Genomic DNA, 25,090 nt, shown 5'->3' on the forward strand with positions numbered 1-25,090 from the left:
CCAACTGTAATAGCATAATCAATAAAATATAAAAAAGGAGAAATATTTATTGAATATAACTCTTTCATTTGGCAGAAACCCACAAGAGTCAACTCCTTTCAACCTTAAGTACTAATGGCATACTGTATTTGAGAATAAATCTATGATGCCACTAATGTTGTAAGAACATTTCTCAAAGATATAAAAGAACAACAGGGCAAAACCACTTTTTTATCATAATATATACACTGCAGAGAAATTTTCAACAGGGTCACATAGACTGTAGGTTGACAATACTAAGAACTTGGCTTAGAAATTTTTTAAAAAAGAAAAGAGACATTAGAGTTTTATAGATCAATGGTCCCTAACCTTTTTGGCACCAGGGACCAGTTTCATGGAAGACAATTTTTCCAGAGATCATGGGCTGAGGGGGGCGGGAAGTGGGAGGAGGGAGGGTATGGTTTGGGGATGATTCATGAGCATTACATTCAAGCACACCTCCTACTGTGCAGCCCCAGTTCCTAACAGGCCCAAACCAATGCCGGTCCTTGGCCCGTTGGGAACCCCTGTTATAGATAACATTTTATCAGCCATTATATTTAGTAGTGAGTAGAACCAACTAGAAAGTGTTCTGTGACATTACTTGTTGAGAACAGGGCAGGAAGCTATAATGCCACCCTGAAGTTCAAATACCACACATGCAGCTACAGTTTGCATGTAAAAAGAATAACTCATAAAACCAAGTTTGTTAAAAAATAACCAGGAATAGGAAAAGTCACATCTGAATCACTATAAGGGTTTGTGTTTGTGTGTGCACATGTGTGTAATCACTTAAAAAGCACTACTAAAAAGGAAGTCTATTTCTTTTCCCTACTTAACTAAGCATTTAGTCTATAATCAGCTGGTTAGCATGAAGTATTATTAAGGCACTATTTTTACAGTACCTATTTTTATGGGTTTTGTATGTTACACAAACACTGGTTTTTTAAAAAATGCATGAATTGGTTTACTCTTTTATGCTTCCTATATTAAGTCAAACCAAAGCTCTGGATCTTGGCATAATAGTAATGCAAGTAGAAACAAAAAGAGTTAAATCTTCAAAGTGCCTCAATTTTACTCTATTCATTCTATCACATTAAAGTCTCATTTTATCAAAAGTAGATTTTTAAAGAACCCATATTTAAGATAATTTCAGAGTTTGTTACAAAATGCATAAAATGGAAAAAATCTTTATTTTAATAAGTCACTGACAACTTTAGGAAAAAATACATAAAACAAATTATTTCATCATGAATGTAAAATTATTTTCTTTAAAAAAATCCCTTATTAGTGCAGAAAGTCACATATATCAAATATAATACTACTCAGAAAAAGAAGTGTTATTTTAAAACTCTGCCATGCCATTTTAGAATCTTTCATTTAAGGTAATTTTATCATTAATAAAAGTTAGTTGTCAATTAAAAGAATGTCACCCAAACAGCAAAAAAAAACCCCTATCAAAAGCTATAAGCAGATAATTCAGAAATTAATAAAAAGGCCAAGTAATAATACATGAAAAGTCACTCAACCTCACTCATTAGAAGAAGACAAAATAAAACTGTAAACCAGTTTTTTAAATCCACAATCTTGGGTATGTTTTAAAAATTTGAGTCTGGAATTTTTAGGACTGTGTTCAGTATACACTAGGTCATGGGATCCAGTAGCAAAATGAAATACTGCAGTCAAACTCTCTGAGTAGTTTTAAAAGGAAAATTTGTTTAAGATCCATTTTATTTATTTACTTTTAGAGACAGGGGGAAGCAGCGGGAAAGAGAGGGAGAGAAAGAGAATGTGAGAGATCTGGTTATCTCTCTCATGCCCCCCACAGGGGACCTGGCCAGCAACCCAGGCATGCACCCTGACTGCGAATCGAAGCAGTAGCCTCTGGGTATACAGACCAGTGCTCAAATCACTAAGCCACACCAGCCAGGGCTAAAGGAGAGAGTTTTTAGAAAGAGAATACAACAAACCAACAGGCGAGAAAAGAATGGAGTTCGGGAACTCCTTAGCATGGACCCAACTCTGGAGAGGTAGAAGTAGCTAGTAAATTTGTCATCTCCTTTTTTATTTAATGATTTTCAGAGACAGAGACAGAGACAGAGACAGAAAGAGAAACATTAATTTATTGTTCTACTTATTGATACATTCATTGATTAATTCTTGTATGTGCCCTGACCAGGGATCAAACCTGAAACCTTGGCATATCAGGACAACACTCCAACTGAGCTACCAGGCCAGGGCCAGTGAATCTGCCATTTTAGATTTAGTAAAGTGCTTCACATCATTCTTAACAAATAGAAAGTTATCATAATTACCCACTTACTATATGATTCCCTGAAAGTTAATTTCTCTTGAGTATCTAGTTTTCACCCCTTACTATTCCTTTCCACTAATGCCCTGAGAATGTATTGAGTATAACTAGACAAATAACACATTAACTAATAACTAGACACATATAACACATTATATAAATTACATGTGCTATTAAGGCCAAGAATTTGGACTCCCTTAAAAATGTCATTCAACAACAGTAATTTTAATATACCTGAGGATATAGTAACATAAATATAATCAAACTTTTTTCTTATAAAATCACTAGAGGCAGACTTCAAAGTCTTGTTTCTAACTCATTCCTGAATTTACATTTTTCCACTGGCCATTGGGCAATTCTTACTAATATGCATATACTTAATTCTATTATTTATGCCATAAGCTCAGTTCAGATGACTACAAGAAAGCACCTGTATAAAATCTTTTCATATTAAAATTTTCCTACAGTTATTCACTCTGTTCTTCCTTCAAATAAATAAATACAGTTCCTCCTTGCCCATAATCTATTATTCTTTCTCTCTTTTCCCTAAAAATGTTTCCTAAGAGGGCATGAAACTTACTAAAAGGCCTGAACAGCAGTGAAATTCAGTTTTAGCCCCATCCATAGAAGGTTCCATTTATCTCGTCAGTTGCATGCTTATCTGGCTGAGTCTCTATGGTGGACTTCTATAAATTCTAAGCAGAAACAGCTTTGAGATGAAATATATTTGCGTAATAAAGCCTAAATTTCAGCAAAATAAAAGAGTTTGGAGCAACCCTTGCTTAGCCAGGTGCCCCACCACTACCCTAAACAAAGGGCTTGGGTAGAGGTATGACTGAACATCTGGATATTTGTAAGAAAACTAGAAGAAAAGAATTGATCACTGGTATGGGTTTCTGTCCCTCTTCCCAAGTTAGTGAGGGTGGAGGAAAAAAGGGAAACAATAAAAAAGCCCCACCTAGATTCGGAGGATCCAAGAATAGATGAAGCCTGAAGAGACAAAAAGGCAGGTGGAGAAGTCCTCCATTCCCATGCAACACTCAGGCCAGAAAAAGTAAAGTAGGGAAAGTAGCCTGATATGCACAAGGAATTGGCAATCTCACTGATTACACCGTTTTCAGACCAATTGACTCCACTACCACTAGCGTCTGCTGTCAGTGCTGAGGAAGTCACAGACACCATACTGAATTCAACAGCAACAGAGCCCAGTAACCCAAAGGTGGGGAGAGGGCAAGTCCCTTTTCAGCAGAAGCTAACAGTGGGAAAAGAATAATGGTGAACCACAGGGCCTCTCACAATAACAAAAGAGCTCTCTGGAATCCAGTTACCACCCAAAGAAGGTGGAAGAGGGGAAAGACAAACATAAAGTACCATGTAAAAAGAGATTAGGGGACTAGCAGAAACAAAGGCAAGGAGCCAGGCATTAATCTGAAAGAACAAAAACGGAGTTAAAATAGGAACTCTTCCTGCAATTTCCAGCATGTGCTGAAGAGAGGCAGTATGGTGTGAGGATATCTAGTAAAAAAAACTGCCCCAGCCACAGACCGAGAACACAGTCCTTCTGTGACTTTGCAAGCTAAGCCTGGTGATAACCTGACCACAGCCCTTTCAATATAGAAACCAGAGGCTCCCAGCAGCTGCGCACCATCCTCTGTCAGGACTCCTTCATCAAGGCCCTGCACAATCTACATACAGCCCCTGTGGCCCAGAGGGTCAAACACCAAGCAGTCACTCGCGCTGCAAGCGCCTGTGATCTATGTACTCTGATGACCTCTAGGTACATTGCACATTCAGCCACCAACTGCTGATTAGCTGCTCCCAATCTGCACTCTAGAGTGTGGTCTATTGTTTATCCCACAACTCCAGACCACTCCCACCCTGATCAAACTAGTAAACGTCTCAGATACCTGGTGGCCAAACCACACCTTCTCCAAAAATGGCTGAGCCTCTTCTAACTATGTCCTTCCTTGGATAGTCTCTCAGCTCTAGAGTTCCACATAGAGTTTCCTTATATTTTATAATTACTCTTTCATCATAGTTAACAATTCCTTATATTAAACTTACCCTGATTAACATAGTGTATGGTTTCTATCTCTTGATTGGACCCAGAGGGCTACATCCTCCTAATGTTAAAATCACAGTCTACCAATATTTCCATTTTCTCTACTGATGCCTCTCTCAAAATCACCATTTCCTGTCCATCCTCTGGACCATTCCCAGCCCTTTAATGTCTCTGTTCTATAGAGATGGTCTTGGACAATCTTAGCTCTACTCTATAACCCTCCCCACCAAACACATTTTGTCAGCTTAAGAATACACAAGGGTTCTCTCCTTCCTATCAGATACTATGTTGAGATTTTAAGGCCCTCTGTGACCTGGCCTCACCTAGCCAATCCAGCCCCACCACATATCAGGAATACTTCCTCCAGGTAAGACCCATGCAGAAGTCTAGCCAACCCCACACTTAATCCTATTGTCATGTCTCTGTTCAGGTTCCTTTCTTCTCCCTCTTTCCTCACTAATCCCAGAGCCTTCTGGAGCCAGTCCTAAGAGCCCATCATCCATAATTCCTTTTGGAGTAATTTCTTCCTACACTTTGTCTGTGTTTTCCTCACTATACAATTAGTACCTTATTATATTCTCTTGTCTTAATTCTTAAGTGGACATAGCCCCCACCCCCATTAACCCTGTGCTACTCTTTCTCTAATTTATGTGTTCATGGCTAATTACCCTAACATATTTAATGTTTTATACTACTTATAGTACTTCACATATCTTTGCATACTGATAAGCTCAATGTTAAATGATGGGAAAACCAACTAAGTCAAATCATTTTAACCCTTAAGTGGCTTGGCAAATGGAGCCCGAATAGGATTTCAACTTAGCCCTGTACAAATGTATGTGACAGCCCTGGACTCATGAACACTACATTTTAAAACTTGGACTCTAAAAAAAGTCAAATTTTATTTTAAAACTTTTTAATAAAGTTGTATCTTAAATTTTACTTTAGTAGACTTTTATTCTACTGTATATCACGTGAATCCTAGACAATATCTCTCACAGCTTGGATGTTAGATTAGTTACATGGTAAATTTCATGCTGTAGTAGCTGCTGTGATGGAATTCTTTTCACGATCAAATTAATTGAGGGTCTAAGTCTAGACTAGGCCCTGCACCTAGGTCTAGCAATACAAATGTGGTACCTGACTCATGACGTTTATAGCTCAGCAAAGCAATCTATATTTAGAAGTATATGATTTTCTTAAGGTTATACTTACTGATAAACTTGTTTTGCATAGTCTCCAATAGCGCTTGGTGAGCATCTTCAGCTTGTAAAGCATGTGAACATTCTCTAGCGAGTATGGTGCGTACAAGATGCTCCCCACATCCTAGAAATTGAAGGAAACCACAAATTGTTGAAGAAAAGCAGTACTAAGCATCTGTCTTTTGTTAGGTGCATTAAAACACCCTTATGAACTACTTAAGAAGTAGCTGTGCTAGAAAATAATTCAGTGATGGATGAAATGATTTCTATGAGCAATCCAGTAATTTTAGTAATGAGATTTGGCAGAAACTACACATGACTGACTAATCTCAAAATGAAACAAACAAACAAAAAAAAAAACAGGAAAATTCTATTTCAAAAGAATTATTTATACAATCCAAGAATTTAGAGACTTTTACCTAGGAATCTGCTAAGGTTCTATCTCATTTTCATGATTGGGTAACTACAAAAAACTGCCTTATAATTTATTTGATTACATTCCATTGACCTTGGTCTCCTATTGCCTTTTGGTATCCCACACACCTGGGAGCCTGGGAGAAATCTAGTCAGGCAGGGCCAATGTGAATCTCCCCAATCTACTTTTCACTGAAATGTCCACCACACATCAACAGCTGTAAAGTGCACTTAATAAAATAACACCTTACTCATATTCTAGTAGCAATTTACATTACTTTCGAGGGTAAATACCCTCTGTAGTTCTAAAGAAACAGTGTATTTTAACCCCTTGAGTTAGTGTGTCTGAATCTGGACTGTTTAGACACACTAAGAAAGGGTAGACATGGTGGTGATGGGCAATGCCTAGAATCTGATTACAGTCTCTACCTGTTAAAAGCAGAAACTTCCTGCAAAAGTAGAGACAGAAAATTTAATTTATAAACTGGCTAGTTCAAATAAAAGATTTCTGAACAAAGAGCTTGCTTTTTTTTTTCTTAAAAATACAAAATGTTAAAAAACTACTTTGACAAACATTGGAGAATTAAGCCATTTTTAAAATATAGCAAATGACATTTGAAATGCTTTTTATATATAAAACCAATTTTGCTATTAAAATTAGGTATCTTTTTATCCAAATGAGAATAGTAGACACAAAAGATCTTTAGAAGGTCTCTTTCTTAAAAACATTTTTCCATTCAAAATGATTCCTCTCCCCAACTGAACTTCTGCTTCCCATCTCTTAAAAAAAAAATTCCCGCCAAAGGTGTTTCTGTTAGTTCATTGGAAAATAGTATCCTCCATAAATTCACAGATAAAGGCTATCAAATGATCTAAGAATCTGCTCAGACTAAAGTATGACTCAACCCTATTGTCCAAAACAATCACAGCAAAAAAAAAAAAAGCATCTCCACGATCCACTTATTTCCCCTAACAGAACCAGTGACAAAGTAACTTCTTTTATGTCATTAATTTGCATACAGATACGTTCATGCACAAACACTACACTGGTAAATGGAGAGGGGAGGTTATTAGCAATCCCAAAGAAATGATGACTAAGATTATCAAATGAAAGAACCTCTTTTAAATAATGCTTTAAAAGCCTTAAATTCATAAAACTCAACCAACATAAACTGATATGAAACACAGTTTTCTGTTCAGCTAGTGTGTATTGTGACAGATGTTATGCACTAACAAATCTCACTGAAAATATAAACTGTAATTGTTAAATCATGTTGGTATCTTTCATTTCGGAAATGTTCTCTTACATATAGACCTCTCCTTTCTCTCTCCTCTCCTCCCCTATAACTACATGCACATATAAACACACATACAATATATGCTCATTGCCAAAACTATAAACCATTACAAAAGTATCAAGGCTTTTAAAAAAAATCATCTGACATTCTGCCTGAAAGAATCCTTCTGTATTTTTTGGTAAAGTGGAAATGTGAATAACCTCCAAGATCTAAATATGTCTTCGTGAGTACCTACACTTAAAGGAAGATATAGATATGCAATTTAATATGTAACTTTGTAGGCAGGATTGTGGTGATCTCTACTTTGTTAAAATTTTTGCAGTATTATTTTTATAATCAGAGAAGAAACGACAATAAAGCAAAAAGAAAAAAAACTATTTTTGACATTTACTATGTTGAGACATTGTGCTAAGCTCATGTAACTCCATAAATTTTAATTCCCTTTGTGTACATATCTGATGTTGAACAGTGAAATGTTATACTTTGGAACAATAATAATTGCTAGGAAATTGGCATATTATAAGCTAAATGAGTGTTCAGAAGGTTATGTATACACACCTCAAGTCAAACAACTAAACCACATGAAGTTAATATTACATCAAAAATACACAATGTATGTCAGAGAGACTTTTCCCTCTGTTGTTATACAGGAATAGCAGCATTTTCCCATGATTGATTTTTACCAAGGAACTTTTAAAATTATGACTTCTATTCTGACATACATCACCTCTAACATAAGAGCTTTGACACCAAAAGCTTGTTCTCCTTCAGGTTCCAATCAAAGAAAAATTTGACTTCTGTGGTTTTACCCACAAAATTCCAAGGTTTCTTAAATACGATACCATGTAGCTGAAGTATAATACAAAGGCAAAAAGTTCCATTCTTTATTCAAATATATTAGAAATAAGCTATTCATTACATCTTCCTTTTGTCCTTACTCATGCAAGTGAGAATGTATTTATGTTCTCAGATCTCAGCAGTAAACACGGATTATACATATATTATAGAATGAAGACCTAACAACAAACCTAATAGAAAAATGAAATAAATACCAAATTCTAAAAGAACTTAGAAAAATACACACGTATTTAACATCAATAAAAATAATAACTGAATGGCTTGAAACACATAGTAAATCCATAACTTATGATTTAAAAAGCATTTGTTACCTTTGGAGGATGATTTTTGAACCAACTCAGTCTTTTGAAAACTGATAAATTTTAAAAAATCAAGGATTTCTCTGTACTTCCTATAAGAAATATACAGCAGGGTAATCAAATAGTTTATGAAGAAAACTTTTCTCGCCCTGGCTGGCATAGCTCAGTGGATTGAGCGCGGGCTGCGAACCAAAGTGTCGCAGGTTCGATTCCCAGTCAGGGTACATGCCTGGGTTGCAGGCCATGACCCCCAGCAACCACACATTGATGTTTCTCTCTCTCTCTCTTTCTCCCTCCATTCCCTCTCTAAAAATAAATAAATAAAATATTTAAAAAAAAAAAGAAAAAAGAAAAATTTTCTCCATAGAATTATCCCAGTTAATAAATAGAGAAATCAACAAAACTGGAATATTACCATTTGTAACCTGTAATGTTATAACTGATACAAGCAACAATCATAAATGGCTGCTAATAGCACAAAAAGATACAATCAGATACTACTTGTCTCTTGATAAAATTAGACCTTTTTAGTGTTGTCCCACTGAAAAAAATTACACCTGAATCCAATCAAATCTACAAATTCAATGATCACTTTCCAAAACAAAGTGCATCAACAAAAAACCTACACTTAACATCAAACTTAACCATGAAAGACTGAATAGTCTCTCCCTAAAATCAGAAACAAAGCAATAATGTCTGTTTTTACCTCTGCTATTCAACAATATACTAGAGGTTCCAGCCATTGCTACAAGGTAAGAAAAAGAAACAAAAGGCATAAAGACCAGAAAGAAAGAAGTAAAACTGCCCCAGCTGCGGATGATACAACTGCTTATGTAGAAACTCCAGGGAAAATCAACAAAACACCTACTAAAGAAATGTCTCCAAATTTTTTCTATCTAGTTGGTAATCCAGGGCAAAGGCTCACGGCAGATATCCACCTGGTACTTACCAGTACCAAAATGTGGACCTGATTTTCAATTCTTCCCCCATCCATTCACTCACCAGATTGTTACTGAGCACTGTGCTTGGCCCAGAGTACACAGCAGTTTGGCAGTGGTGCTGATGCATATTGTCAGATCTCCCCCTGCTTGGTTACTGAGTACTCATTCAACTATCATTCTGGCCAGTCCAGATGCCAGTGCCCTCATTGTGCATGCTCCAGTCCTCTCAGGACTGTATTCACTATGTCCCATTCATATTCTCTCTCTCATTCTCATTCTCATTCTCACTATGTCCCATTCATATTCTCTCTCATTCTCATTCTCATTCTCTCTCTCTCTCTCTCTCTCTCTCTCTCTCTCTCTCTCTCTCTCTCTCTCTCTCTCTCTCTCTCTCTCTCTCGCCCCCCCTTTAAGGCCATAAGCCACTGCAGAGTAGAGGTTAGCATTTTCTATTCTGCAATCAGACTCATGTTTGAATCAAGCTGAGAGACTCTGGGACTCTTTATTTAAGCCTCAGTTATCTCAGCTGTAAAATGGAGAATGGGATTAATAACTGCATCATCTAGTTGTTGTGAGGACAAAATGACACAATGCACATAAAATATTTAGCATGGAGCTGTGAGGCAGGAGACAAGATAGCCATGAGGAAGCCCTGAGGTGCCACACTGTTGCCAGCCATCCCCAGGGTCCTGATTACCAAGAAATGTATTGCAGCACCCAGCAAGAGGGCCACAGGTGTGGACCCTACCAGTACCTGACCACTTTTTCACCTTGCTTCATTATCATGCCATTCTAATAAATTAGAATTGCAGTTTGACTCCCAAGTGCATCTGCTGCTAGCAAAAGATGGTCTGCTATCTGTATCTTGGGAAGTGTGCTTTTCTTATTTTTTCCATTATGGTATAGGGTTTGGTTTGGGTTTGTTTTTTTTTTTTAAGTTTGTTTGTTTGTTTGCTTATTTTTTTCCCATTACCATTTAGTCCCCTTTACTCCTCAATCACACTATGGATCATGTCCATGAGTCCTTTTTCTTTCTTGCTCAATCCTTTCACTCATAACCTCCCCACAGATTTGTCATTATTCTGCTCACTATGAGTCTGTTCTGCTTGTTAGTTCAGTTTGTTCGTTAGATTCCAGAGGAGTGAAATCATATGGCATTTCTCCTTCTCTGACTGGCTTATTTCACTTAGCATAATGTTCTCCAGGTCCATCCATACTGTCGCAAGGGGTAAAATTTTCTTATTTTTTATGGCTTAATAGTATTCTATTGTGTAAATGTCCCATAGTTGTTTTATCTGCTCATCTACTGATGGACATTTGGCCTGCATCCATATCTTGGCAATTGTAAATAACACTGCAATGAACATCAGGATGATTATGTTCTTTTGATTTAGTGTTTTGGTTTCCTTCAGACATACTCCCAAAAGTGGGATCACTGGGTTAAAAGACAGATCGATTTTCAATTTTTTGAAGTATCTCTATGCTGCCTCCACAGTAGATACACCAGTCTGCATTCCCACCAACAGTGCAAAAGGGTTCCCCTTTCTCCACATCCTCACCAGCACCTGTTTGTTGATTTATTGATAACCATCCTGACATGTGTAACATATCTCATTGTGGTTTTAATTTGCATTTCCCTGTTGATTAGTGATGTTGGGCATCTTTTCAGATGTCAATTGGCCAGCTGTATGTCTTCCTTGGATAAGTGTCTATTCAGAGCCTTTGACAATCTTTTTATTGGGATGTTTGTTATTCTGGTGTTGAGTTTTGTAAGTTCTTTATAAGTTTTGGATATTAACCTCTTATCGGATGTACTGGTAAATATGTTCTCCTATTCTGTGTATTGTCTTTTTATTCTGTTAATGATTTCCTTTGTTGTGCAAAAACGTTTTAGTTTGATGTAGTCCCATTTGTTGATCTGTTCTTTTGTCTCCCTTCCTTGGGGACATATATCCAATAAGAAATCACTATAAACAATGTCCGAGATTTTGCTGCCTATGTTTTCTCTACAATTTTGATAGTTTCATGTCTAATATTTAAGTATTTAATACGTTTTGAATTTTTTGTGTGTGGTGTAAGAAAGTGGTCTAGTTTCATTTTTCTACACATAACTATCCAGTTTTCCAACACCATTTATTGAATAAACTATCTTTAGCCCATCGTGTATACTTGCTCCCTCTGCCAAATATTAACTGACTATAAAGATGTGGGTTTAATTCTGGGCTCTCCATTCTGTTCCATTGACTATATGTCAGTTTTTATGTCAGTACCATGCTGTTTTGATTACTACAGCCTTATAGTACAGTTTGGTATTAGGTAGTCTCATTCCTCCAACTTTGTTCTTTCTCAGGATTGCTGTTGCTATGTGGGGCCTTCTGTGGCTCCATATAAATTTTTGAAATATTTGTTCTCATTCTGTGAATATGTCATTGGAATGTTGATAGGAATTTCATTCAATCTATAGATTGCTTTGGGTAGTGTAGATATTTTAATGATGTCAATTCTTCCTATCTATGAACATGGTATGTGCTACCACTTATATGTATCATCTTCAATTTCTTCCTTCAGTGTCTACAATGTCCTAGTACAGGTCTTTTACATCCTTGATTACATTTATTCCTAGGTATTTTTTTTGGAAGCAATGTGAATGGGATTATTTTCTTGATTAGCCTGTTAGTTCATTATTGGCATATAAAAATACAACTGATTTCTGGATATTAATTTTGTATTCTTCTACTTTGCTGAATTCACTAATCAGTTCTAGTAATTTCTTTAAAAAAAAAGATTTTATTTATCTATTTTTAGAGAGGGAAGGGAGAGAGGGAGAGAGAGAGAGAGAGAGGGAGAGAGAGAGAGAGAGAGAGAGAGAGAGAGAGAGAGAGAGAGAGAGAGAGAGAGAGAGAAACATCAATGTGCAGCTGCTGGGGGTCATGGCCCGCAACCCTGGCATGTACCCTGACTGGGAATTGAACCTGCAACACTTTGGTTCACAGCCCGCGCTCAATCCCCTGAGCTACGCCAGCCAGGAGTTCTAGTAGTTTCTTGTTGGAATCTTTGGGGTTTTTTATGTACAATATCATGCCATCTGCAAATAATGACAGTTTCATGTCTTTACAATTTGGATGCCTTTTATTTCTTCTTTGTGACTGATTGCTGTAGCTAGGACATGCAGTACTAAGTTGAATAAAAAAGGTGAAAGTGGACATCCTTGCCTTGTTCCTTTTCTTACAGGGAATGCTTGTAGTTTTTTTTTTCCTTTGAGTATGATGCTGGCAGTGCATTTTTGTCATAGGTGGCCTTTATTGTGTTTAGGTATGTTCTCTCTATTCCCATTTTGCTGAGAGGTTTTATCATAAATAAGTGCTGGATTTTATCAAGTGCTTTTTCTCCATCTATTGACATGATCATGTGGTTTTTATCCTTCATTTTATTTATGTGGTGAATCACATTTTTTGATTTGTGAATGTTGTACCAATCTTGCGTTCCCAGAATGAATCCCACTTGATCATGATGTATGATCTTTTGATGCACTGCTGTATTCGGGTTCCTAAACTAGTATTTTGTTGAAGAATTTAGCGTCTATGTTCATCAGGGATATCGACCTATAATTTTCTTTTGTAGTGTCTTTATCTAGTTTAGGAATTAGGATAATGCTGGCCTCATAAAATGACCTTAGGAGCCCTGCCTCCTCTTGAATTTTTTGAAACAGTATGAGGAGAGCCCTTAGTTCTTCTAGGAATGTGTGATAAAATCCATCTGTATAGCCATCTGGTCCAGGGCTTTGGTTTGTTGGGAGTTTTTGGATTACTGCTTCAATCTTACTAAGTGTAATGTGCATATTCAGATTCTCTGATTCTTCCTGACTTAGTTTTGGAAGATTCTGTATGTCTAAGAATTTATTCATTTCATCCAGGATGTCCAGTTTGTTGGCATATAATTGTTCATAATATTTTCTTATAGCTACTTGCATTTCTTTGATGTCAACTGTTATTTCTCCTCTCTCATTTCTGATTTTATTTATTTGGGTCCTCTCTCCTTTTTTCTTGGTAAGTCTGGTTAAAAAAACTGTCAATATTGTTTATCTTTTCAAAGAATCCTCTCTTGGATTCATCAATCTTTTGTATTGTTTTTTTAGACTTTATTTCAATTATTTCTGCTCTCATTTTTAGTATTACCTTCCATCCACTCACTATGGGCTTTGTTTGTTGTTCTTTTTCAAGTTCCTTTAAGTGTAAAGTAAGATTGTTTATTTGAATTTATTCTTGTGTTTTTGAGATAGGCCTGTGATGCTATGAATTTCCCTCTTAAGATTGCTTTCCCTCATCCCACAGATTTTGGATTGTTGTGTTCTCATTTTCAACTGTTTCAAGGCATATTTTGATTTCCTCCTTGATTTCAATGTTGATCCATTCATTGTTTAATAACATGTTGTTTAGCTTCCATACCTTTATGTGTTCTTCAGTGTGCTTGTGATTGATTTCTAGTTTCACAGCATTGTGGTAGAGAAGATTCTTGAAATGATTTCAATCTTCTTAAATTTATTGAGACTTGTTCTGTGTCCTAACATGTGGTGTATCTTAGAAAACTTTCCATGTGCACTTGCAAAGAATATATCTTCTGCTGCTATGAGTTGAAATGCTCTGAAGATATTAATTAAATCTATTTGATCTAGTGTGTCATTTAAGACCAGTCTCCTTGTTGATTTTTCTGTATGGAAGATCTATTCATTGACATCAATGGGGTGTTAAAATCCCTGACTACAAATGTATTACTGTCCACCTCTCCCTTTATGTCCATCAAGATCTGCTTTACATATTTAGGTGCTCCTATGTTGGTTGTGTAAATATTTACTAGGGTTATGTCCTGTTGGATTTTTCCCATTATCATTATGTAGTATCCATTTTTGTCTCTTACTATAGCCTTGATTTTAAAGTCTATCTTGTTGGATATTGAGTACTATTACCCCAAATTTTCTCATTCCATTTCCATGAAAAATCTTTTCTCCATCTGTTTACTTTTGCTCTGTGTGTACCTTTCCATCTGAGATGGGTTTCTTGGAGGCAGCATATACAACAATGTCTAAAGTATATAGCCACAGCCACATGCTAAATAGAGACATTTATTGAAGAAGATACTAAATACAATAAACATTGTACACAGGAGAAGGATGCCTCAGTCCCCTTCAAAGTAGGCATCTGGGGACCTCAAACAGTTCCCGCTGTCACCATCAGCTGCCCCATTGCATTTTTGTGAATCTCTTCAATGGTCTGAAATCTTTTCCCTTTCAAAGGCGATTTCAGTTTTGGGAAAAGCCAGAAGTTGCAGGGTGCCAAATCTGGGCTGTAGAAGGGCAGAGTCACCTGGGTGATTTGATGTTTTGCCAAAAAAAAAAAAAAAAAAATTCTGCATGAGACATGATGCATGAGTAGATGCATTTCATGATGAAGTTGCCAATCACCAGTTGTTCATAGATACAGCTTTCTGAATTATCCGAATAGTTTCCATGGAGCACTGTTCAAACTTAATCCATAATCTGATGCAAATCCATTGTCCTACTCACTCTGTCATTTTGAATGTGATGGCCACATGGTATACATGATTACTCAATGGCATCTACCACCCCCACTGACTAATACAGAGAAGTCATTATTGGTCATGCATGTACCTTCCATCCACTCTCCTTGGATGCTAGGTTACATCAATATTGTGCAAACCAGTCTTGTTATATTAACAGTGGTTGGACTTTTTCCAGACAGACCTCATATATGGGTCTTGTTTTCTTATCTACTCAACTCCCCTATGTCTTTTGGTTGAAACATTTAAACCATTTACATTTAAGGTGATTATTAATAGATATGTAGTTATGCCATTTTATTGTTATATTACTCCCCCCTTTTCTCCTCGCCTCCTCCCCCCTCCTCCTCCCCTCCCCGTCCCCCTTTTTAAATCATGCCATTTAACATTTGCTGTAGTACTGCTTTGGTGTTAACAAACTCCTTTAGCTTTTTCTTGATTGGGAGGCCCCTTATTTCTTCTTCAATTTTAAATTATAGCTTTGCTGAGTAAAGTAGCCTTGGTTATTGGTCTTTGCTCTTCATCACCTTGAATATTTCATGCCACTCCCTTCTGGCGAGAAGAATTTCTGTTGAGAAATCACATGACAACCTAATTGGTACTCTCTTGTAGGTAAGTAACTTCTTTTCTTTTGCAGCTTTTAGGATTTCCTCCTTGTCTTTAAGCCTTGTCATTTTAATTATGATGAATCTCGATGTAGAATTCTTTGGGTCCAACTTCTTTGGGACTCTCCGAGCTTCCTGAAATTGTGTGCTTTTTCCTTCACCCAATTAGGGAAGTTTTCAGTCATTATTTCTTCAAATAGGTTCTCAATTCCTTCCTCACTCTCTTCTCCTTCTGGTATTACCACAAAGCAGATGTTGCTAATGCTTAATGTTGTCCAAAACGTTTCTTAAGCTCTAATTTTTTAAAATTCTTTTTTTTCTTCCTCTGCCTGGGCACTTTTTCTACCTTGTCTTCCAAATCACTGATTCAATCCTCAGTTTCATCTAACCTACTGTTTATTCCTTCCAGTATATTATTGATTTCAGATACTGCATTCTTTATTTCTGACTGGTCCTTTTTCATGGGTTCTATGTCTTTTTTTCATGCTGTTCAGTATCCATATGATCATCACTCTAAACTCTCAATCTGATAAATTGCTTACCACCATTTCATCTAGTTCTTCTGGAAAATTCTTTTGTTCTTTCATTTGGGTTTGGTTTTGTTTTGTTTTGCTTTTGGTCTTCCCATTTTGGCTGTTTCTTTGTATTTGTTTCTATGTATTAGGTAGATCTGCAAAGACTCTGGTGTAGGCCTTTGTCAGATGCTGCCTGTCACTGGCCCTGGACAACCTGTTCAGAGCAGTCAGTGATCCAATGCATGTGGCTTCCTCTTCTGGGCCTGAGTGTGTGCAGAAACAACCAGGCTACACACCAAGGCCACTTTTACCAGCACCAGGCTCAGGGGAGGATCAGCTAATGTCTCAGAGCTCCCAGAGATCCGCCTTAGTTGTTAAACTTAATCAATGATACAGCCTCAAGCTGTAATCTGTAGCCTGGCTTAAACTCCACAGGGTGGGAAGAATAATTCCTGCAGGTGAAGCTACTGCTTCCCCTCAGACTAATACCACTTGGAGGGGAGTGCTCTGCCTGAGAAAGATGGTCTTTACAGTATGGGGAATGACTCAGTATAGGAATCCTGGCAGCTATTTTTTCAGTTCTCTCCCCAGAGCCATCAGTCCAAGTCTCTTCATATATCTCTAGTCTACTCTGCCCTCCCTCTGCCAGAACCCTCGGTAAGTAGCTGCAAAAGAAATTTTGTGTACTGGCCCTTTAAGCATTCTCAGAGTCTCCAGCCATATCTCCCTTACAGATAGAAACCCTGCTGCTTGTCACAGCTGGATGTTACCTGGTTTCGTTTCCTGGCTCTGGTATTGTAGACTGGGGAGCCCAGCTTGGGGGTTAGACCCCACACTTCTCAGGCAGAACCCCCAGCCACTGAAATATCCCTCCAGAACTTCAGCTGCCACCCATGGTAGCCCAGCCAACCTTCTCATACCTCCTTCATACCTCCTACCAGTCACATTGTAGTGATGTGGCTTCTTGTATCTGTCCCTGGTTATAAGGCTTCTCTCCAGGTAGTGTTCAGTTGCTTATTCAGGATGCTTTTGGTACATTTTAGTTGTAATTCCAGATTGGTCCTGGGAGGAGGTTAGTATAGCTTCTATTTACTCTTCCACCATCTTGTGTCTACTGGGAAGTGTCCCTTTCTTTAAAAATCTCACTTGCTTAATTCTATTTGTGCAGTTCATTCAGTTCACTGTTTGCAACCACCACAAACCTAGACACCATTCTCAATCTGCAGCAGTTTGGTATTTAGTAAGTACTTTAATAAATACTACAATGAGGATCATAACTGGTTTAAGAAAACCCATTTTCTATCATTTTTTTTCTCTCCTCATCCTTGTCTCTGTGTTTTCCTTCTATTAGGAAAAAGTGATTCCCAGCTAGCCTAAAAATCATCTCTAACACACCAGAACAGAGTTGAAAAGGAGTTTATCCCTTGAATTGCAATTCTGAAAGCTACTGCTTCAAAGCAAACAGAGACTTCACACAGGGTCAAAAGGACCACCAGGGTAAGCCTTTCATTATCAAAATAAAAAACACGACAAAGATTTCTCTTAGTCTGGCAGGAAATATTTAACCGTGGTTATCTAGGGATTATGGATTATGCATGACTTTTGTTTATTATTTTGCCTAACCTCTATTATACACACACACACACGTGCATAATATAAATATATTAAATAAATATGAATATAAATAATATAATATAAATATATACTTTTCTCCAATAGATTTGTTGCCTGACTTCAATGTTACACTCCTACATTCACAATACTTTCTCTTAAGACAAGACAGCAAAGAGCAAAGCAGGGTCTCCCATAATGGGGTTTGGTCCCACGTACTTCACTTCCGCATATCTGAGGTCATGAGTTGCTAACAGTGAATGTGAACTAATACTACAGATGTTATATTTCATCTGACCTTCATCACACATTTAGTATTTTCATGTCAGCTCTAGTGACAAATACATCCTTCAAATTAGGATAATTAAAAATATGTAATAGCCCCCCAAAATCATACCGCCAAATCATGTTTTAGTCCCAAAAGGTAACAAACTAGAAATGTTTGCAATGAGCATACAGAAATACAAAAATTTACCAACTCTTGACTGACATTTCAGATACAGCTCCATTTCAATTTTTAATATTTTTTGTCTCATTTAGTGGTGAGAGCAGTGATGCTATAAGCCAAATCATGACAAAATGAAAATTAAAAGACCCCTAATATCAAGTTTTTAGTGTAATGCATAAATGCAGGTTTTTCAATCCTCACTCAAGGGTATGTTTCTACTGATTTTGAGAGAACGAGGAAGAAGGAGTAGAGGTAGAGAGAGAGAGAGAGAGAAGGAGGGAGGAACTATGATCCAATGCTTTCCATAGATGCGCCAACCAGGGATCAAATCCACAACCTAGTTATGTGCCCTGACTAAGGATTGATCCTGCAGCCTTTTGCAGTATGGGATAATGCTCCTACAAACTGAGCCAACCAGCCAGGGCACAAATGTAGGGTTTTAATGTAGTATTTAAATGGTAGGGGACTGTGCTATAATTACTCCATGAGCACACAAGTTTAGTCTTCAGAGTATCCCCGTGGTTATTAAACAATGAACCTATTATACACAAGAAGAAAATGAGATTAGGATTTTTAAGTATAACTCCTAAACTCACAGATCTTTCTCTCCTTTGGAAGCTTTTATATCTTCTAAAACACTCTAACCTCAGTTCTGATACAAAGAGCCCCCAGAGGAAAAAAGTGAAGTTGCATGCACAGGAGTACATAACCTATAATCCCAGGCAGCCTACATCCAAGAGTACAAGATCAGCAGCAACAAAAGCTCACAATGAGTACCACTGGCACACCACACATCTCCAAGGATTACTGATGATTTTGAAGTATTTATGTCATCTTATAAATGCTGCCATTCACTCTCACTGCAGCTATTGGGCATCTGAAAAATCTTTCAACACATCCCCTGTTAGAAGTCCACAGGGACAGATAAGTAATGAGGAAAGGCCTTTCCAAATTTAAAAGGAAACATTCGGTACTTCAGTTTCCAGTATTGCAACATCTTTTTCAACAAAGGAATTTATTACACAGTACGTCACCTTTTCCCTGTTGGAAGATTTACTGCCAATTTTGGAGTTGGGTTACTTCTGGTTTTCAAGCCTGTCTAGTGAAATTAAAAAGAGAGCTGCCTTAAAAGTGATAGAACACACATGATTTCAGTCTTCACAGTGGTCTCATGGTTATCAAACCTGGAACCTATTATATACAAGAAGAAAACATAAGGAGCTTCATAAAGAGGTAGAATAGGTAGTGAAGATGTTTAATCTGGTCAAGTTCAAAGGTTACAGTCACCAACACATATTTAGTGTTTCCCCAATATTCAGTTCTCTTTAATCCATAAATCCTTTGGATATTATAGCAATCTATCAAAACCAGCTCACGTTTTTCCACTTTTTTGTTAAATAATAAATAAAAGAAAAATCAATTTTACAATTATCTCCTAGAGATTACCTCTGACAAACTAGGTTGTGATTGATATATGCTTTAGAATTTAATAATTATTAAAATGTGGATAAATATATTAGAACAGTTTACCACTAAACCTGGGAAATATCTTCTCTAGAGAGTAGTGCTAGGCATATGCTACATATACTAAATGCTTGATTTTATTACTTATTATTAATATCAATTTTACTGAGAAGGTATAACTAAACCACAAAAGATTCAACTGTCTGAACATGAAGTAGCTGCATAAATGGGAAGAGTTCCAGTTTTACGAATATATAAATACTTCCAGACATTAAAATTTATTTCAAAAAAACTAAAAGAAAAAAGCTTTAACAAAAATTAGTGAAAACCCTTTATCCAATCTGTCATATCAGAATTAGAGTGGTTAAGAACACAGAAGTGTCCCTTCTAAAGTTTGAGCCACTCCTTTCTCTTGTCCCTCTCTTTGTCGATATCACATCTTAATGTAGAAATTTACCCAATATTCACTATGAGTATGAATACAATCATGAAATAGGACCTTGCTTTCTGCTCTAAATTTTCTCAACTTTTCTAAACTACAATACTCTAATTAGGGTACCAGGGACAAATGATCCCAGGCTGGTGGGAAAAAAAAACAGAGGCAACTACTCCCAGAAGACATGGTGTTCTTAGCTAAGATGGAGCCCCTAAAATTTACCACTACTACTGCACTTGTCTGGGACACATACTACTACATTTATTAGCATCAGACTTATTTACACTTGAGAACTTCACTAGGGCAATAGCCATAAAAAGAAACAGTGCTGTTTGTAATATTCAGTTGATGCTCTTGTACATCTTCTACCTGGATTCCTGTTCCTTTAGAGAGAGAAATCACAGATGAGGAGAATCGTCACCAACAGAGCCTAAAATGAGTCACTTGAGATCTCTGTGCCTCAGTTTCCTCACTGGAAAAAATAAATGACTTAGCTTAAATGGCTTTAAATTCCTCACAGGACAAAATTTTATAGTTGAACATACTTTCAGAACTCCACTAATATTTTGGTTAAATTTTAGTTAAAAGGCTTGTAATGAACAGAGCACTTATGAGAAAACTCTTGTTAATTAATGAAATAGTGTGTATTTAGATTTAATTCAACTACAGAGAATTTATTTTTTAAGGGGGAAGAGAAAAGGTCATTGATTCATTGATTCACTTACTACATATATATCTGGTGCTTTCACAAATCTCATCTCATTAAGGCATTACAACTAATTTCTATGGAAGGTACCTGGCATCATCCAGATTTGACACACAAGAAAAGTGAACTGGAAGAACTAAGATTCTAAGATCTAAGCCTTGTACCTCCATGTAGCATGCCTGTTCCACCACTGCAGAAATCAGGCTAATGTCATCATACAAATAAAGGGGAATACAAGCAAAGAAAACTCAAAAGCCTCAAAAACCTGAATCCATGGTCAAGATCAAAGTAATAATTGCCTGCAGATAAGTAGTACAACAGATTGTGATACCAATTCTTAGGACTGTAGATAGCCACATATTTAACCACAACATCTTAGAAATAGTAATTAAGCAGGTCCCAAAGGAGTAATGTTAAAATGGGAGATTTCATTTTTCATTAAGGCCATATTATGCATTTTATGAGTAAAAAAAAGCCAAGATGAAGTTATAAACAGCAGCAATAATGTAGATGCAATATAATGTGAAATAAATAGCTCAATATATTGATGATATATGTAGTATAAAGCCCACACAAAGAACATAAGCAAGACAGTTGTGTGATACCATAAATTTAACCTATAACTATTAAACCAGACATACTTATTAAATATTTAATTAATAACTTTCTCAATGATAAAATTTAGAAGTAATTTATAGGGCTGATCTGAATGTCCAAGAAGTCTTTAAAAACTGAAAAAGGAAATCTGATTTGATATTATTTCTCAATAAATTCCTCTGCACAAAAGATAAGTGATACAAATCATTTCATCAGTTTGAAAGCTATAATCAGAGTTTAAAAACAACATTCAGTATTTAAAGGTTTTGTAAAGTATGATGGACACAAGTTTTAAATCTGCTCACCAGTCATTGTTTTTTCCTTTCTCTATTCAACACAGTGTCAAGGCTGATTCTGAGATTGAAGAAAGACACAAAGTTCTGAAGGTGAAAATGATCATCCTATTCATTTGTCTAGATCAGAGTAGAATTTAAGGAGGAACAATGAAGAAATGGCCCCAAAGCTATCTTACCAGAATTAGTAAAGCTATTATATAAGTAGATAAAAGAAAAAGAAAAAGAAAAAGAAAAAGGAAAGGCAACATAGAGAGGCCACTTCAAATGAGACAATGTAGCAAAAAGCAAAGAGACAATACACAATTTAGTAATTTTGAAGGTTTTCATTTGACACTATTATTATTAAGAGATAATGCTAGTAAAAGAAGGAAACAATTCACTTCTATTACTTTTTAAATTTTTATTTTAGCCAAGAGATTTACTTACAATTTTATTCAAAGTTACCTAAAATTGTTTCCTAATTTCTCCTCAGACATGAGGGGGAAAAAAGAAGCTACATCTGCCTAAAATTAAACAGTTCAGGAAATTTACAGAATTTGCTATTAAAACCCATGTGTAGGTTCCACTGTGTCCATAAACTCCAAATTCCACAAAACCACAAAACAACACACACAGCTATTATTTTATTTAAAAATCTATAAGCACATGGTGATAAACCAGTAGGCTAAACTTTCATTTTGATTTCCAATAAAAACACTTCCAGGTAGGGCCTTTAATTCTATACAACAAAGGCAATAGTGACACTATCATTACATAGAGGCTAACCTGAAAACTTCGAAATTAGATTATTATGGAGCTTATTCCGGCAACACATATACTAAGATTACCATGTTAGAATCATATCATTATCTGTTAAAAGGCAATAGGGATCCTTGGAGAAATGGCTGGCTCTGTGTCTGGCTAAAGAAATAATCAAGAGGTATCTGAGACATCTTGTTCTACCGAAAAGCAAAGAAACTATCAAAGATAGTCATGTCAAAGACCACAGAATCCAACTTAAAGGGGCTTCCATTGACAAAAGATGAAGAACTTTGTCAGCAAAAAGAATAACGGTTCTCAACTTTTTTAATATGTCTTACAAGGCACCAAAAGTGATTCCTTGGTTAAGATAGAGAAATTTGCAAAAGTACATAACCCCCACCCAAACAACAGCAGCAAGCCAGAAAAGCTACAACACTGTGATTTCTTAAAAACTCAGAAATATGGCAATGCAAAGTTATCTCAATGAACTAAATTCTCAAAGGGGACAGGCCTTTCCTTTGAGAGAAAAGGTCAATGGCCCTTTTATTCTTCAGGAAGCAGTGGAGAAAAAAAAGAGAAATGCTATAGATGAGGCTAAGGAGACACTCGCTGAACTTGAACAAACTTTAAATAACCACATAAGGGCTGACAAAATGAGTTAGAATCCAGTCAAGCCCAATTGACTGAGAAAATCTGGTTCTATGAGCTGACTTTATGCTGCAGGTCCTCATCAAGAGCTCCAAAGACCTGGAGCTGGGCAGGAGAGCTAACAAACATACACACCCTCAATCACACAGGTCTTCCCTAAGCACAAAGCAGCAGCATGCTGAACAATAGAAACAGAACAAGAAAACTAAAAGAGTCTCCCCCACCAACCTCAGTGCATAGAGCTATCACCTAGTGCAAGGCAGTAGCCAATAAACAATGGGAGACAGGCAGGAAAGCTAAGAGAAGTCCATCAGGGGCATGTTGGGTCTTCTCTAAGTGCACTGCAGCAGTCCTCCAAAGCATGAGGGCAGAGCAGCAAGATGGAGGAAGATCTCGGAGGGGCAGAGAGATAGCAATGGGGCTAAAATCTGCACAGTGAATGTCACAAGAAACTGACAGCCAGGCCATAAAGAAAAAAAGCAGGGAGAGGGAGAGAAAAGCAAGAGGTAGAAAGGGAAGAGAAGATTTATCACGAATGGATCTGCTTTATAAAAATAATAAAGGCCATTTAGGCTAAAGGGAAATAATACCAGAAGCAGCCTGGTATTTGGAAGAAAGTACACCATGAAAAAGAACTAGTTAGGTAAAATTTTTTTTTTAATTTTAAAAAGCCATTAATTGTATGTACATTGTCTGTATGTGTGTATATTTCCTTAAAAGATAACTAACTCATTAAAGTAAAAATAAAAGGATGATGTATTGTGGGATTTATAACATAATATGGACTTTAAAATATATGCCAAGGGCTCAAAGGGTGGAAAAGAAATAATGAACCTACAACATCAGAAAGACCTTACATTTTTATAAAGTAACATTACTTTAAACTATAGTAAATTAATGGTGCCTATTGTAATCTCTAGAGCAACCACACACACAAAAATACATAATACATAGAAGTATAACAAAAAATGATAGAGAAGAAAAGTAAAATTTAAAAAAAGAAATTCAACCCAAAGGAAAACGGTTAAAGAAGAACAGAGGAACAAAGAAAGAACAAAGAGAAAACAAGAAGCAAGATGGTAGATTTACCCCAATCATGTCGATAATTATTGAGTTGGCTAAAACATTTGTTTGGTTTTGTCCATAGGATGGCTCTAGTAACACTCAGTTGTCTTTAACTTCATTCAAAACTATTTTGTTAGATTGTACTGTGACAGCTGTCATATCAGTGTTCATTTAAAAAAAACATCAAATTGGTGAATTTTTGTGTAGCTATTTAAATGTTGCAGATGGAAGAAAATACACAACAATTTCATCATATTATGCTTTATTCTTTCAAGGAAAGTAAAAACCCAACTAAAACACAGAAAAAGATTTGTGCAGTGTATGGAGAAGGTGCAGTGACTGAGCAAATGTTGTCACAAGTAGTTTGGGAAGTTTTGTGCTGCAGATTTCTTGCTGGACAACGCTGCAGTCAGCTAGGCCAGCTGAAGTTGATAGCAATAAAATTGAAACATTAATTAAGAACCAACATTATACCACATGAGAGATAGCCAACATACTCAAAATATCCAAATTAATAAAGTTATTGGTGAAAATGGAAAATATATCTTTTGTTTTACAGAAAAAAACCACATGAACATTTGGCCAACCATATATTAAATGTAAATGGACTGAACATTCCATGTAGAAGGATCAGATTTTCAATGTGTATTAATTTTTAAAGAGAAGAGGCCAATTTGTTTATAAGAAACATACTTTAAATATAAAAGCAAGATAGGCCAAAAGTAAAATGAATAGAAAATTACAAATCAGAAAAGCACTAAACATAAGAAAGCTGATACAATTAATGTTAAAGTAAACATCAAAACAAAGAGGATTCTCTACAATAATGGGGGATATTTTATAATGATAAAAGTATCAATCTATCAAGAAGTCATAACAATCCTAAATGTGTACATCCACAATAAAATCTAAATACAGAGTGGTATTTAGAATACTTCCCAAGTGGTAGAGCTTCTGCATTCAGGTGAAAAAAGTAATAAT

The 25,090-nt window shown here is 36.3% G+C and overlaps 1 protein-coding gene across 7 annotated transcripts in view; it reads right to left on the reverse strand.

Moving 5' to 3' along the window:
- The window catches only part of TASP1 (taspase 1), a 295,111-nt gene that overhangs the window by 90,907 nt on the left and 179,114 nt on the right, over positions 1 to 25,090 (reverse strand). For all 7 annotated transcript variants that reach the window (XR_006785060.1, XM_045833625.1, XM_045833624.1 and 4 more), the window contains one exon: positions 5,607 to 5,717. Coding sequence is in view for 6 of the 7 variants with exons in the window: in XM_045833625.1 (XP_045689581.1) it covers positions 5,607 to 5,717 (111 nt within the window). In the remaining variant the exon portion in view is untranslated. The remainder of the gene's footprint in view (positions 1 to 5,606; positions 5,718 to 25,090) is intronic.

The sequence above is a fragment of the Phyllostomus hastatus genome, unplaced genomic scaffold (assembly GCF_019186645.2).
Source record: "Phyllostomus hastatus isolate PE091 unplaced genomic scaffold, TTU_PhHast_1.1 phas_contig_17, whole genome shotgun sequence".
Classification (NCBI taxonomy): domain Eukaryota; kingdom Metazoa; phylum Chordata; class Mammalia; order Chiroptera; family Phyllostomidae; genus Phyllostomus; species Phyllostomus hastatus.